Source organism: Heliconius melpomene, chromosome 18, assembly GCF_056956725.1.
Source record: "Heliconius melpomene rosina isolate 202511_hmr_F chromosome 18, ASM5695672v1, whole genome shotgun sequence".
NCBI lineage: Eukaryota > Metazoa > Arthropoda > Insecta > Lepidoptera > Nymphalidae > Heliconius > Heliconius melpomene.
The window spans coordinates 10,447,263-10,461,141 of NC_140406.1; the positions used below are offsets into that span (position 1 = coordinate 10,447,263).

The following is a 13,879-nucleotide window of genomic DNA, read 5'->3' on the forward strand; positions in this document are numbered from 1 at the left end:
AAAATATTTAGTTAACTATCACGTTTATTTTTAAACACCAATAACATTCGAAAGTACAGAATATTTAAGAATAAATATTACTCTTATTTCAGCATAACTCCTACGTTAAAATAATAGCTTTCTCTGTTCGGAAGCTTTGCTATTTACTTACGTCAAAATATAAAAATTACATTTAAAGATAATAATACGAGCACTACGCAGCAGCGACTACAAATATATATTTATTTTATTCAAATATGGGCTTAATTTTTTGGGAATTTAATGTGCTGATTTTATAATTGATGGATAGAATAAAATCTAGTATGGTTAAAAAGTTTTTACTCTGTGCACACTATGTAAAAGGAACAGATAACATTGATTTTTTGACTGGTGTCTGGTTCTTATTTCAAGTCCTACACTTTGCAGGCGACTTACAAACAAATTTCAGAGCTCGTATCTTTTTTTTCGGAGCCTATTACGATAAATTCAAGATGTTAGCATCACGACCCGTCATCTCCCGTGTTATGCAGCAATTTGGTAAGATTTTTCTTTATTCTACTAATATATATTTGTTACGTTAAACTCACATAACTATATCTTATTTGTTTATATATTATCAAGGTAATTATTAAAAAATTTTTTATTCATAATACAATGTCTTCATGAAAAGAAATTACGTTTCTCATTCTTTATTTGTTGTTACATAACAAGCAAAAATAACCTAAAAACTTTGTATTTATCTCTATTGGATTAACATTTTCCTCATATCATGACGCTTGACTTATTTTTAAACATATATAATTTTATTTTATTTTTATCTTTACATTACATCAAATGAAAACTTTGTTAAATATGTTTGACGTAATGAAATATCTATGCTTAACATTACACTTAATAACAATAATTCCTTATTTAAAAATTAAAATCAACTTAAACGCTGTATCCGGAACACAGCAGGGTAGGCAGAGGGAACCTAGTATTAAGACACTCCATTCCCCAATTTCTGCCAAATTCTGGAGGCATTGCGTGTTGAGTGGCAGAACTCGCGTGTATATTGCCGCGCTTTGCCTCGACACCAGAGTGAAGAAATGGAAATATAAACGTAAATAAATATATCACTTCCTCGAGTGGGGATCGAACCCACAACCGTCGCGTTACAGTTGCACCCCTTGTACTACTGATCTACAATAGTTCCTTATCCTTTATTCCTAATTCTTTATTTTTAGATTATAAATTAATTTAACTCTGATAAAATAAAACACTATAATTGTTCATAATTAATTTGACATTATCCAAATTATTAACTAGTATAATTATACTTAATATGAATCATCACAATCATGTGCAGCAAGGCGCTACCACGGCGAGCATGGCCACTTCAAACCCCCAAGCATGGATGAGCTGCCCGTGCCAAAAGGTTCCTGGCAGGCACAGTATGATGCCAACCAACGACGATACAACTCTATCCTTTTGTTCGGCATTGCTTTTGCCGCTGGGACAATCGTCATTGTAAGTTTTTTTATCCCACATTTAGCTGGATATTTAAAGGAACCTAGTGTTAAGATGCTCTGCTCCGTATGCATTGCCCAATTTTTGAGACTTAACTTGTTCAAATAGCAGAACTCTTGTCACACTTATTCCCTTGGGTGAGACTCAAACCCACAACTATTCAGTTTACAATCAGACTACTACATTCCTCACATACATAAAGATAATTGTATTTCATATAAATCCTTTATAATACATACAATATACAAGATTGAATAATATTATTTTCTTTACAATCTTAGTAGTGTAATTTTCTAGTCATTAATTTTAATGGTTCTTTGTTTCAGGGTAAATCTACCGGACTCATTTACTTGAACTACTCCCCACCAAAGTCTCTGGATTAAATTTGGAGTACCTGCTTAATATTGTGAATTAATATTTAGTTTATTTAAATATAGTTTGAAAAACTATGTGAATGTTTTATTTCAAGTAGAAAATTTATACACTTTTTTGTTGTAATTAGTCTAATTTTACAAGTTAAATTTAAGCAACAAATATCTTAAGGTTAATTCTTACTTATTGAAACCTGTGAAGGTCAGTGTCTAAAATTTAAGCTTAGAAATGTCATGGATCGTAGGTATTACATTTATTGCACTAGCTTTATTGAACTAAATAAATTATAATACACATATAAATATTTTATAGAATAGTTAGAATAGATACCATTTAAAGTGATGATAACAAATACACTCTGTATAGATATTGTCCTTAAAACAGGTACGTTTAGACCGAAGTTTCGGTTATTTTACTAAAATAGTTAGTTTACAGTATGTATCGATTGATTAGTTAAGCTGTTGCAGCAGCAGCTGGCAAAACTTTAAAAACCATTGATTTGGGTTCTAACATCTATTTATTTTACAACAAAGATTACAAACTATAGCAACTTGATTTTGAAATCATAAATTTGATTTAAAATTTAAACTTAAACTAAAACATTTAAATAATTTGTTCCTAAAAGTTACCATTAAAAGTTGCAGTCTTAGAGTTTTCGTGCATATTTGTCTGTATACATATAATCTGGTTCCTAATTATAACCATTATAAAATAATGCTCGGATAATTTATTTATTTCAATAGTTATTATTACATTGCCATCTTTATAATTTTATTATACCTAATGACCGAAAATTAAAAACATTACCAATTTATTACTTGATCCATAACAGAAATATTACGTGCCTCGCTAGCTAAACACTAATCTTCGTCTTCTACCTGAAGTTGAAATCAGTGTTCCTGCGCGATGTCGCTGAAGGCGTCAAGGATGTCCTGCGTGGTGAGCGGCAGCGCCAGCCCCGCGCCCGGGTAACAGGCCGCGATGCGCGCCTGTAGCGCCACATGTTGCGCAATGAACTCCTCCTGCATGGCGCGCCACACCACTTGCAGCAGCCCGCCCTCCGCGCTCACGTGCTTGTCCACGGTGCGGTACAGCCGGTGCAGCGCGCGCCGCACTTCGCCCGCCGGGTACAGCGCCAGCACGCGCCGCAGCTCGTGCTTGCTGAATGCCGCGCGGTAGCACACCTCGTCCTCGCGCACGCCTGCCGCCACCGCCTCCGCCACGCCCTCGAAGAACTGCGCCAGCCGCTCTAGCGGCCGCCCGAAGTACGTCGTCACGTACTGGCGCAGTGCCTCCGCGTACCTAGCGCGCGCCTCGCGCCGCTGAGCCTCCAGCGCCGGCACGCGCAGCGCGCTCACAGCGGCGTGCAGCCGGTGGTAATTCTCCAGCTGCACAACGGCGCGCGGCGTGCGCGGGTGCTCAGCCGCCGCCACCGCGCGCAGCATGCCGCTCGCCAGCGCGCCGTACCAGCGCTCCAGGTCGGCGCGGCGCCCGCGCGCGAATATGCGCTCGCACTCCGCAGCCATCTCCTCCAGCTCCGGGATGAAGCTCAGCACGCCGCACTTGGGGCGCCGCGCCGCCGCACGCACCGCCTCGGGCAGCGCCGCCAGCCGGTCGGCCACGGCGCGGTCGGCGCCACGCTTGGCCGCCACGGCCACTGCCGCGAGAGCGGCGCGCGCCCACCTCGCCTCACCCGCGCTGCCTTCGCCCGTCTCGCCGCTCTCGCCGAGCACGCGGCGGCCCACGCAGGCGAGTGCGCGCATGGCACCGTAGGGGTCGCTCCGCTCGATGTGCGCCACGAGCGCGACGAGCTCGGCCTCGAGCGCGGGAAACAAGTCCGCGAGGAGGCGGCGCGCTGCGGGAGGGGCACGACGCGGGGACGAGCGCTCACCCTCGCTGCGGGACCCGTCGCCGTCACTGTCGCCCTGCCCCAGGAAATGTCATACATAAGTAATGTTCTAAAGGAACATAGAAACAAAACTTTTATACAAATAAATCAGTTTGAAAGTTCCCTGATCATAACGAAAGATCTCATGACCTCAATCTATATTTCAATTATACATTTTTATTATTTTTCCTATACAATTAAAATATTAAAATTACTGTTATTATAAAATACAAATAATTTAAATCCTCTGTAAAATGTATTTAATTAAGGTCTTTTTTTTCAATATACAAATACAGTATACAGTACCTTCGTATCAGCTTCCAAATTGAAGAATTGTGTGCAAAAGTCCTGCTCGGCGTTGCACATGGTCTCGACGAGCGTAAGCACCTCATCCAGCACCTCGTCCGCGCGCTCTGGCGCCGCCGCCGCCAGCGTCGTGCGCGCCGCCTCGCACGCCATTCGCACCTCGCGTTCGTACGCACGCGCCCATGTGCCCACGTACACGCGCCACAGCCCCCACCACGCGCGGGAGTCCATCTCGCGCAGCCACCGCATAAACGGCGCGTACGGTAGCAGCTCAGCGTGGTGACGCCGCGCGCCGCTCGCCTCCGTCTCCGCCGTCGCCGTCCCCACGCCCGCCTCGTTGCCCAGATGGATCAGCGCGTTGTTGAGGTGTCGCGCCAGCGCTGCCGCTAACGCATCCCGGGCGCGCGCCAACCGGCGCAGACGCTCTCGCACCGCACCCAGTCGCAATCGTGCTGCGCTCGCCACTCGCTCCCCGCTCAGAGCCGCGCGCAGCGCCTCCGCCGCCGCCAGCGCCCGCGCGCGCCCCTCCACGCTAGCGAGCGAGACCTCGGCCAGCGAGTCCAGGTCACGAAGCTCGGGAGCGTCCAGCCACGCGTATATTTCAGTGAGCTCGGCGAGCAGCGCCCTGGCGGCGGCGTCAGCACGCGCAGCGCCCGAGCGTGCGTGCAGGGCGGCTGGAGCGGCGCGGGTGAGCGCCTCGAGACGGCCGAGACGTGCGGTGAGGGCAGCGCCGGCCTCCCCGCCTGCCTCAAGGCGCGCGGCAAGTCGGGCGCCGCCGCCCTCGGTAGCCGCGGCCAGCATGCCGCCCACGTTGAGAGCATCGAGACGCGCGAGGCGCTCGCCTAGACGGCGTACGCGGCGCTCGGCGTCGGCGTCGTCGGGCTCGGCGTCTTCAAGGAGCGCGGCGAGCGCAGCATCGGAGGGCGGGCCAGCAGGCGCGGCGCTGGCCTGTGACATCTGCGCCAGTGCGACGCACGCTTTCTCGTCGCTACATGTCCACGTCAATGTTTCTCCTCCTGCTTCGACACTTACACTACCACCCTATTAAGTGATAATTAATGCATTACACCTTACTGTAAAAGAATAAATTCTAAAATAATATTTTGGAATTTTCTCATACTATTTGTTTCTTTCCTTCTTGACTAATATGTTATAGACTATTCAGAATTAATAGATACATACAACGAAACATAATGGAAAGTCATATAAATATATTTTTTGATTTTTATACTTTGCATTACCGGCTTCTGGAGGCTTTGCAAGTTGGGTGTAGATACACAACGCCGCGCTGCCGTTTGCCGCATTAGCAGAACAAGAAAATTAAAATATTAAATATTTCATTTCCTAAAGTAGGAACACCTGTTGAGTTTACCTATATGACAACTTTTCGATATTGATTATCTTAAATGATATATTACAGTTGAAAACATACATATACAAAAGCTACATAGTATATTCCTAGTATTTTACTATAAAAAAACAATTTAAAACAAACAAATCCAGCAGTGGACGAGGACTGTCTAATAATGATGTCGATTGAGATTTGAGTGTTTCTGTCTCTAACAGACTTATAATGTGGGACTATACTACTATACGTAGCTATAACTACAGATTACCAAATCTATTTAAAATATTCATATTTCTTTGAATAAAATATTATAAAATTAGGCCAGTTGTGTTATAGGGGCAAAAAAGTTACTGTAAACGTGACTGGTTGTGGGTTCGATCCCCACCTGAAGGAATGAAAAATTTATTTAAATGTATATTTCCATTTCTTTGCTCTACAGTAGAGGCAATGCGTGGTGTTGAGTTTCACTGCAATGCCTCCAGAATTTGGCAGAAAGTAGGGAAAAGAGTCTCTTAACACGAGGTTCCAAATGAGGGAGGGAGGTGGATTAATATCATAAAAATTAACATTTTCAAGTACCTACTGCATACTATACATACACATACCACTACTACCTATGCATAATATGCGATTACTAAACAAAATTCTAATGTTATAACGTCTTGATTATTACGCTACAAGTAACGAAATTGTAATATATAAGGTAACATACTGGTAAATCAGTTTTTATCCGTACAACGTGTAGCGGCCAGCACCGCAGCCGCGCGGTGCCCTCAGACAGCGTAAGCGAATTGCCGTCGATGCTGAGTCGCTGTTGGCGACCGCTTGCGTTTAATAACTCAGCACTAATTACATTGTCCAGTCCCATTCCTTCGTCTAACTTCATTTTAATACATCGATACGCCTACTTAAAACTCAATTCACATAATAAGTACTAAAAACACTTTAGTGTGATTTTTTATTACTTATTTGGCAACTATAGTTTTTATTAAATATATTTATGGTATAATATAAATAAAATGCTTAATGTAATATATGAATACCACAACAATTCTAATTTATAACTTCATGCCATTTTGGCATTTGTGAAATAACAATGACTGTTTAACATATCAGCTGACACTTGACATTGACAAGTAATCAGGACTCAAGAGACCACACCGTCGGAGGACTTATAGCTTGGCAAAAAAGAGTTTGGAATGGTGACAAATGAAACTAAATATTTTATACTAACGATCCGCTCGCGGCTTCGTTCGCTTAAACTACTGAATTATGTACTTCATCCATCCATCTATCAGCCTTTTAAAGTCCACTGCTGGACATAGGCCTTCCCTAATGCCCGCCACTCCACACGGTCCTGCGCCTTTTGAATCCAGCGATCCTTTGAATTTATCACAGGAATTGCACCAGATTAAAAGAAAATGTGTCTTAATGCAAAAGGTACACCCATTTTAGCGAATTAATTAATTTTTAAATGAATAGAGGTAGTTCATAAATGCCATTTCAATAAACATGCATTATTAATGTCCAAGTTTTTATCTTACAACGAATTTTCACCTTTACACACTAGTTTCAAAAAAACGTATTTTTTGGTTAAAAATAACATATTTATATAGGAACAGATTCGTAAAAATGTCAAACTATCAAATGTCATTGGCATCAACTATCATTTAACAATGACATTTGAGTTTGAGTTTGACTATTTTAAGCTTTCATTTCATTTCAATCATAGGACAATCATTACCAAATGGTAGCATAAAATTGGTTTTATCATTTAATTGAAGCTTGGAACCACTAAATCACCATCAAATCTTAATTATAGTAATTGAAATTTATACTTTGTTGTTATTATATAGTTTTAAATTATTTTTTCATCAATAATATATAACCTCAACAGAATTCGAAATAGAAATAAACCAAAGTTAAGATGTCTAAATCCACGAATAAAGGCGGAAAAGCTAAATCAAATGAAGAGATATTCGCGGGATTTCAAAACTTGCGAAGTGAGCAGAGGCAACTAGCTAACAAAATTTCGGAACTTGAAATGGACTTGAACGAGCACAAGTGAGTTCTTGATGAAAGATCCTTTATTATGACAAATATTAGATAAACACACAATTATTTTATAAACAAATACCGTCTCTATCTGTTATTACAACAATGTAAATAGACTATTATTTTTAGGATAGTAATTGAAACATTAAAAGCAGTTGAGCCGTCACGCAAATGTTTTCGCATGGTAGGTGGGGTCGTAGTGGAGCGCACTGTAGTTGAAGTACTACCGGAATTAGAAATTAATACAAAACTGCTACCACAAGCATTACAGGTAGGAAAATATTTTTTAATAAAATAATCCTGATACTATTATCATAAGTATAAATAATATACAAAATTTTTAGGCTTTACAAGAACAATTGGCTAAGAAAGGTCAAGAAATTAATGAGTACATTGAAAAACACGATATCAAAGTTCAGCGAAGTGCAGAGAATACCAATGAAGCTCCTCAAGATAATGCACCCAACAAAACTAATGTCCTTGTTGCTAGCGGCTGACCACAACATAGAGCTTATAGAATACCTCTCCATTATATATAGTTGTTAAGTTTCCTGAAATTTTTGAGTTAAACTGAGAACTGAGAACTAAAAAAGTTGATTTCATTTATTTGATTACTTTTGCTTAGCTGAATAACATTTATTTAACAAAAGCATGTATTTTAAGGTAATATATGTACATTAAAGATCTTTTTGTATTTTAAACCATTTATTTATTAATAATATTATAAAATATAAACAATACATATAAAAAAATATCAAAAACATTGTTTATCTGTGTTACAATGTTACATAACATTTGTATAAAATATGATTTTTTGCAAACATGCAATACAAGCGCTTACCTATAAAATGTAAAATATAAAAATAGCACTGCAATAGCAGTTATTTAGGTAGTTCAGCTTCATGCTGTATCCCGCACACAGCAGTGTAGGCAGAGGGAACCTAGTTTTATACTCCCCCACTTTCTGCCAAATCCATGCATTGCGTGTTGAGAGGCAGAATTCAATGCCGCACTTTGCCTCGACACCAGAGCGAAGAAATGAAAATATAAACGTAAATAGATATTTCATTTTCTCGAGTAGGGATCGAACCCACAACTGTCGCGTTACAGTCACACCTTTGTGCCGCTGCACCACAACGGATATATATATATATACGTAGGTGTTTTATTAAGTTACCATGCAGTAGCAAAGAAATTATAGAGCATTACAATCTTAACACAATACACTTATCCCCCGATTTACACGGTAGATACGTTCCTGAGAAAAACGTGTAAATCGAAAATAAAAAATTTTCAAGTCAAACCCGTGTAAATCGAAAAGCTTGCAGAAAATGCATAATTTTGTTATTGTTAGGTGTACACCGACAACCAGTTGTTTTAATTCACCATAACTAGACTGTTTAACAAAAGTTTAATAATTAATTTTTATTCAAATTAAAATATTTTAATTTTTTTATTTTAATTAAACCTATTTGGTAAACTGCCATTCTCCAAAAATTTCTCGCATTTTTCCCTCTAACTTTTACTTTAATCACAGCCGTTAATTTGTAATAATCTAAATTATGCACTCACTTGTAATTTACGAATATGGAAAATTAAATCATTTAGTAGAGTGCGATAAAAACCAAAGAAATATATTTGGAAAACCGTGTAAAATCGAAAACGTGTAAAAAAAGTACCGTGTAAATCGGGGGATAGGTGTACTACAAGGCTCAATTCACACTTTAGGGCCATTCTTTACAAAGTGCTTCCAATATTTTCATTCCATAGTTAATTGTTACATGTGCAGGTTCTAATCACACGTCCGTCCTTGTTTGTCAGTCAATATGAAGTTTTATTTAATTCTTTACTAAAGTATACCAAAATTACCTTCTCAAAAACTTTCCACTAACACAAAGTAAATAATATTTTTATGTACATAACAATTTTTTTTAAGGAAAGTGTAGCATAACACTTTAAAAATGTTAAATATATTTAACAAATAGCATTCATTTTTGCCAGAAGATAATTCTTAGCAATGAAGTCAGAGTGACTGGAAATCAAATTTTTATGTTTTCTAAATTTTTTTTTCTTTTCTAAGTGTGGAGTAACACATTAGAAATGTTAAAAATATTTCAATAACTATAAATACAATTGATGTGTATTAAATCTGATCTCATTTCAATAAAATATTCTTTAAAAATGTCTGTGTCAGAATGTAATGAGATGACAGTAAAGACATGAAGTGCAGCCAGTTAAGTCAGCATCAGTGAAGTTTTTTAAACAATGAACCCATAGGGGTTTATTGTTTAAAAAACACTAACTAGAGTGTGGATCAATCCCCAATCTTAGGAAGAATTTATCACAAAAAAATGAAATGAAAAAAGTTTCACAAAAAAATATTAAACATATTTTATCGCAATTGTTTACTTAATATTTAAATGTAATATAGCACAATCTATTATAAGGAAAAACTGCTAGTTCATATGAGAATAAATTTAATGGCATAAATGTTACTAATATACTATTAAATACAAAAAAAGTATTTGTACTCTTCATTCATTCTTAAGACTGAAATGTACTTTCTTTTATTTAAGTGTTCTTAGGATAAAAAAATATTAGCATTTTTATCTATCAAAAAACTTTGCAACATTCATTTAATGATAGTATTTTGAATAAAGTAATTACTATCAGCATACTACAGGTTATTGCAGTTTAGCACCATATTTTTCTTCTTTTATTATTTTCGAAAAATTCCTGTATTTTGTTATCTTTATATTCTTAAGAAAATAAGGATTATAAAAATATTTTAACTGCCGTAAAATTCTATCCAATTATTAGTATAAAAAGTATACTTTGTAATAACTAAATGAAAACTAATTAATAAGCAGTACATACATATTATGTATATATTAGTCGTCGATGACTAGAAATGAGCGACGTTAGTGGGCGCGTACGCCTCCCCCGCAGGTAGCGGCGACGTGTCATGCGCGCGCACTCGGGGTTTCTCGTCCGCCGCCCTCTCGTGCGCGTCGTCCGCCTTCTCGCCCTCCGCCGGCGGGGGCCAGGGGGTACTGCCACCCTCCTTGTGCACGACGCGCAGGTCGGTGATGCGCATGTGTTTGTCGACCGCCTTGCACATGTCGTACAGCGCCAGCGCCGCTACCGCGCACCCCGTCAGCGCCTCCATCTCCACGCCAGTGCGACCGGTCGCGCGCGCCTCGCACCACACACGCACGCGCGCCTCCTCGCTGTCCTCCGCGGGCAGCGTGACGCGCACGCGCGCCAGTTCCAGCGGCAGGGGGTGGCACAGCGGGATGAGGTCTGCGGTGCGTTTAGCGGCGAGAGCGCCCGCCACCTCCGCCACGGTGAGCGCGTCCCCCTTGGGCACGCGCGCGTCTCGCAACAGCCGCAGCAGGCGCGCGCTCACCTGCAGGAAGCATTCGGCCTCGGCGGCGCGCGCCGTCACCGCCTTGCCCGCTACGTCCACCATGCGCGCACGCCCTGCCGCGTCCAGGTGTGTGAGCGTGCAGTAGGCTCGTGCGGAGACTCGCAGGGCGGCGCGTGGAGCGCGCGCTGTAACGGGGTGCAGTATAGCGACGACACCTAGCCGCCTATGAGAATCATCGGCCGGTTCTTCAAGCGGGCGAGATTCTGCATGCCTACAAAATATTAGCCTAAGCGTCATCATCCCCTCCGCGCCCTTCGGCGATCTCATCGTATTAGTGATATTCAGTGAAGTATATTATGACCCCAATTAAAAATACATGTGGATAATGAATCTACAAGATTGGTATAAATTTAATTTAATAGTAAAAATTTTTATCAATGAATAACGCAAATGAAGTGTGAATGTGTGTTTTCCATACCTGCATGTTGTGGCAGCTTGCGTCTCAGCGCGGCGCGCACGTGCATCGCGAGATGGTCGTCGTCGGCGCCCGCGCGCATTGCGTCGCGCAGACTGGTCTCGGCGGCGCCGAATAGGCACACTTTGAGGTTCCCGTCGGCCGTGAGGCGCAGACGGCTGCACGTCGCGCAGAACGGCTTGGACATGGAGGAGATGAACCCCACGCGGCCGGCGTGGCCTGGCGCGCGCCACAGCGCCGCCGTGTCGCAGGCGGCGTCGGGCGCTGCGCGTTCCATCCCTGGGTAGGCGGCGCTCAACGTGGCCAGCACCTCGCGCTCCGGCACCATGCGCGTGTCGTCCCAGCGGTTGCCGGAGAAGGGCATGAACTCTATGAACCGCACGTCGAGGCGACGGTGACGAGTGAGCTCTACGAAGTCAAGCACCTCGTCATCGTTGAAGCCGCGCATGAGCACGGTGTTGACCTTGACGGCGGCGAGGTCAAGGTGCAGCGCTGTGTCGATGGCGGCGCGCACGTGCGCCAGTGCGGCAGCGGAACGGCGGGACAGGCGCTCGAAGCGGTCGGGGCGCATGGAGTCCAGCGACACGTTGAGTGCGGACAGGCCGGCGCGGCGCAGCGCGGGCAGTCGCCGCGTCAGCGCCACGCCGTTACTTGTCATGCCCACCGTGCGCACGCCTGGCACACTGCTGAGCTCCTCTGACACATACATATCATAAAATCATTTGTGTCTCTAATTAAATAGGTCAATGAGCAAACTATTTAGATGCCAGTGCTTAGGACAAAGTTCATTGATAATATTAAAAGTTCAAGTAATATTAATGATAATTGAGGAATAGTGACATTAATGATTGATCATTAAAAGGACTGTATTTTTAATATAGAGAAGAAACTATTTAGAATTTATTTAATGTGTGGATGGCAGGCTTGAAGGAGTATCTAGGACTGAGGATTCAAGTGTAGGTTTAATGATTCTTGGTTCATACTATTGTGCCTTCTCCCTACTGATACCAAATTCAAAATCATTCTACTAATGCTGCCTTAAAAATATGTCCTTAAGATTGAGGTCCAGGTCAGAGTGTCTTTGAGATTGATGTACTTATTTTGTAGCAGGGTTAACCAAGGTTATTATATAACTGTAATTTATTTCTTTATAGAAAAGTACAAAAGAGAGTATTATAACAGTAATCAATATACTTACGCACTATATCAACCAGGTCAGCGCGCACAGTGGGCTCACCACCTGTTAGGCGCAGCTTGTCGACGCCGAGTGCCGCGAAAACGCGCGTTAGGCGTAGTAGCTCCGCGCGTGTCAGCAGCGCCGATCGGGGACTCAGTGTCACACCCTCCGCTGGCATGCAGTACTGACCTAAAATATAATATATCCTATTTTTAATTCCAAACTTTCAATTATGATGGTTACTGTCAACTGATTAATATTATAAGTAATAGCTATAATGTATAATTTAACTCACATCTTAAGTTACAGCGCTCAGTCAATGATATGCGCAAGTAGTTGTGTCTCCGACCATATAAGTCTACTAGTGGAGGCTCTTTACTGTCACTTTTTGGTGGATTCGACTCCGCCTATAAAAAAAAAATATACCTTGAAAATCTCCTTGAATTTAGTAAGATCAAACTGAACAAACAATACATTATTTACTTACATCAGTATATGTTTGTCTCTTTCTGCTTATAACTATATTATAAGCAAATCTTCCCCAGTAACCATTCGTTGCTATGCGTAATAACTTTAATTTACTGCAAGCCATCATGTTTCTTCTCAATTAATACGTTGGTATAAGAAAATTAGTTGAACGAATTCACTTGTTAAGTGAATCGCCGGCAAAAGTTACACTGTTTTAAATCCGTCTTGCAAAATATAAATGAAAGACGTCACGTACAAATAATTAGATAGATCTGTATTTATTTAAAAGTTGATGTATTCTGTTTTGAAAATTTAAAAAATATTGGAATATTTCAAATGTTGTTTAAGCACTTAAAAAAACGACGATTACGGATTAAATTTAAATATTTGTACACTTAACTGCATATTTTATGCAAACATATAAGGAACAGCACCTACCACAAACAGTTATGGTATATATACTAAAATTTAATTTTAAAAATATGTAATTATTAGTTATGTACGTATGTTGTTACAGTATATGTTACTTTACTTTCGTTTGTCATTTATGTTTACGTTGTAAAGTAGTTGACATTTGACTTGTAAGTTGAAACCACAGAACATTTACTCACTGGTTGAAACTGAAGGAAACTGTGAGTTACAGACTATATATATATCGTACCTTTAGAATTATAGTGACATATTAAAAATATCAATGTTTGGGAAACGTCAATAAAGATGTGTAGAATTACGTTTTTTAGATAGTAAGCAGCGGTTCGTTGGAAACAATACCTTTGCCCCATTTTTCACCGAATTCTGGAGACATTGCGTATTGAGTAGCGGAACTCAACGGTGCGCATTACCTCGACTCTAGAGCGAAGAAATGAAAATATTAAATATTCTATTTCCTCGAGCGAAACCGAACTCATAACCTGTCGCATTTACAGCCACAT

General features: G+C 41.0%; 4 protein-coding genes across 6 annotated transcripts; 2 read left to right on the forward strand and 2 right to left on the reverse strand.

Moving 5' to 3' along the window:
* The first annotated feature begins 332 nt into the window (after positions 1-332).
* On the forward strand, positions 333-1,937 carry LOC146529540 (uncharacterized). Its single transcript, XM_085202452.1, has 3 exons — positions 333-516; positions 1,328-1,488; positions 1,815-1,937. The coding sequence occupies exons 1-3, from the start codon at positions 471-473 to the stop codon at positions 1,869-1,871; spliced, it is 264 nt and encodes an 87-aa protein (XP_085058578.1). The 5' UTR covers positions 333-470; the 3' UTR covers positions 1,872-1,937.
* Sec3 (exocyst complex component Sec3) lies at positions 1,673-6,550 on the reverse strand. Of its 2 annotated transcripts, none has more exons than XM_085202445.1 (3): positions 6,115-6,550; positions 4,055-5,095; positions 1,673-3,785 (listed from the first exon to the last, which is right to left on the reverse strand). In XM_085202445.1, exons 1-3 carry the CDS (start codon positions 6,286-6,288, stop codon positions 2,751-2,753), a joined length of 2,250 nt encoding a protein of 749 aa, XP_085058571.1. In that variant the 5' UTR covers positions 6,289-6,550; the 3' UTR covers positions 1,673-2,750. The 2 variants fall into 2 exon arrangements, with proteins under 2 accessions (XP_085058571.1, XP_085058572.1); XM_085202446.1 differs by having other exon boundaries at positions 4,055-5,127; positions 6,115-6,256.
* Positions 6,551-7,065: 515 nt separating this feature from the next.
* Pfdn2 (prefoldin 2) lies at positions 7,066-8,158 on the forward strand. The gene is made up of 4 exons (XM_085202453.1): positions 7,066-7,223; positions 7,300-7,466; positions 7,587-7,728; positions 7,802-8,158. The coding sequence occupies exons 2-4, from the start codon at positions 7,330-7,332 to the stop codon at positions 7,952-7,954; spliced, it is 432 nt and encodes a 143-aa protein (XP_085058579.1). The 5' UTR covers positions 7,066-7,223; positions 7,300-7,329; the 3' UTR covers positions 7,955-8,158.
* Positions 7,883-13,588, reverse strand: Mocs1 (Molybdenum cofactor synthesis 1). 2 transcript variants are annotated; one of them, XM_085202448.1, is made up of 6 exons: positions 13,386-13,588; positions 12,967-13,060; positions 12,775-12,886; positions 12,501-12,668; positions 11,306-11,998; positions 7,883-11,012 (listed from the first exon to the last, which is right to left on the reverse strand). In XM_085202448.1, the coding sequence occupies exons 4-6, from the start codon at positions 12,655-12,657 to the stop codon at positions 10,363-10,365; spliced, it is 1,500 nt and encodes a 499-aa protein (XP_085058574.1). In that variant the 5' UTR covers positions 12,658-12,668; positions 12,775-12,886; positions 12,967-13,060; positions 13,386-13,588; the 3' UTR covers positions 7,883-10,362. The 2 variants fall into 2 exon arrangements, with proteins under 2 accessions (XP_085058574.1, XP_085058573.1); XM_085202447.1 differs by having other exon boundaries at positions 12,967-13,582.
* Positions 13,589-13,879: the final 291 nt, after the last annotated feature.

Coding starts and splice junctions, on each gene's coding strand:
- Mocs1 (XM_085202447.1), bottom strand. CDS start 13,074: ATGATGGCTTGCAGTAAATTAAAGTTATTACGCATAGCAACGAATGGT. Junction 12,887..12,966: donor AGAGACAAACATATACTGAT/GTAAGTAAATAA, acceptor TTTTTTTTATAG/GCGGAGTCGAATCCACCAAA. Junction 12,669..12,774: donor TGAGCGCTGTAACTTAAGAT/GTGAGTTAAATT, acceptor ATTATATTTTAG/GTCAGTACTGCATGCCAGCG.
- LOC146529540 (XM_085202452.1), top strand. CDS start 471: ATGTTAGCATCACGACCCGTCATCTCCCGTGTTATGCAGCAATTTG. Junction 517..1,327: donor CCGTGTTATGCAGCAATTTG/GTAAGATTTTTC, acceptor AATCATGTGCAG/CAAGGCGCTACCACGGCGAG. Junction 1,489..1,814: donor CCGCTGGGACAATCGTCATT/GTAAGTTTTTTT, acceptor TCTTTGTTTCAG/GGTAAATCTACCGGACTCAT.
- Pfdn2 (XM_085202453.1), top strand. CDS start 7,330: ATGTCTAAATCCACGAATAAAGGCGGAAAAGCTAAATCAAATGAAGAG. Junction 7,467..7,586: donor ATGGACTTGAACGAGCACAA/GTGAGTTCTTGA, acceptor TATTATTTTTAG/GATAGTAATTGAAACATTAA. Junction 7,729..7,801: donor TGCTACCACAAGCATTACAG/GTAGGAAAATAT, acceptor CAAAATTTTTAG/GCTTTACAAGAACAATTGGC.
- Sec3 (XM_085202445.1), bottom strand. CDS start 6,288: ATGAAGTTAGACGAAGGAATGGGACTGGACAATGTAATTAGTGCTGAG. Junction 5,096..6,114: donor GGATAAAAACTGATTTACCA/GTATGTTACCTT, acceptor ATCACTTAATAG/GGTGGTAGTGTAAGTGTCGA. Junction 3,786..4,054: donor ATTTGGAAGCTGATACGAAG/GTACTGTATACT, acceptor TTCCTGGGGCAG/GGCGACAGTGACGGCGACGG.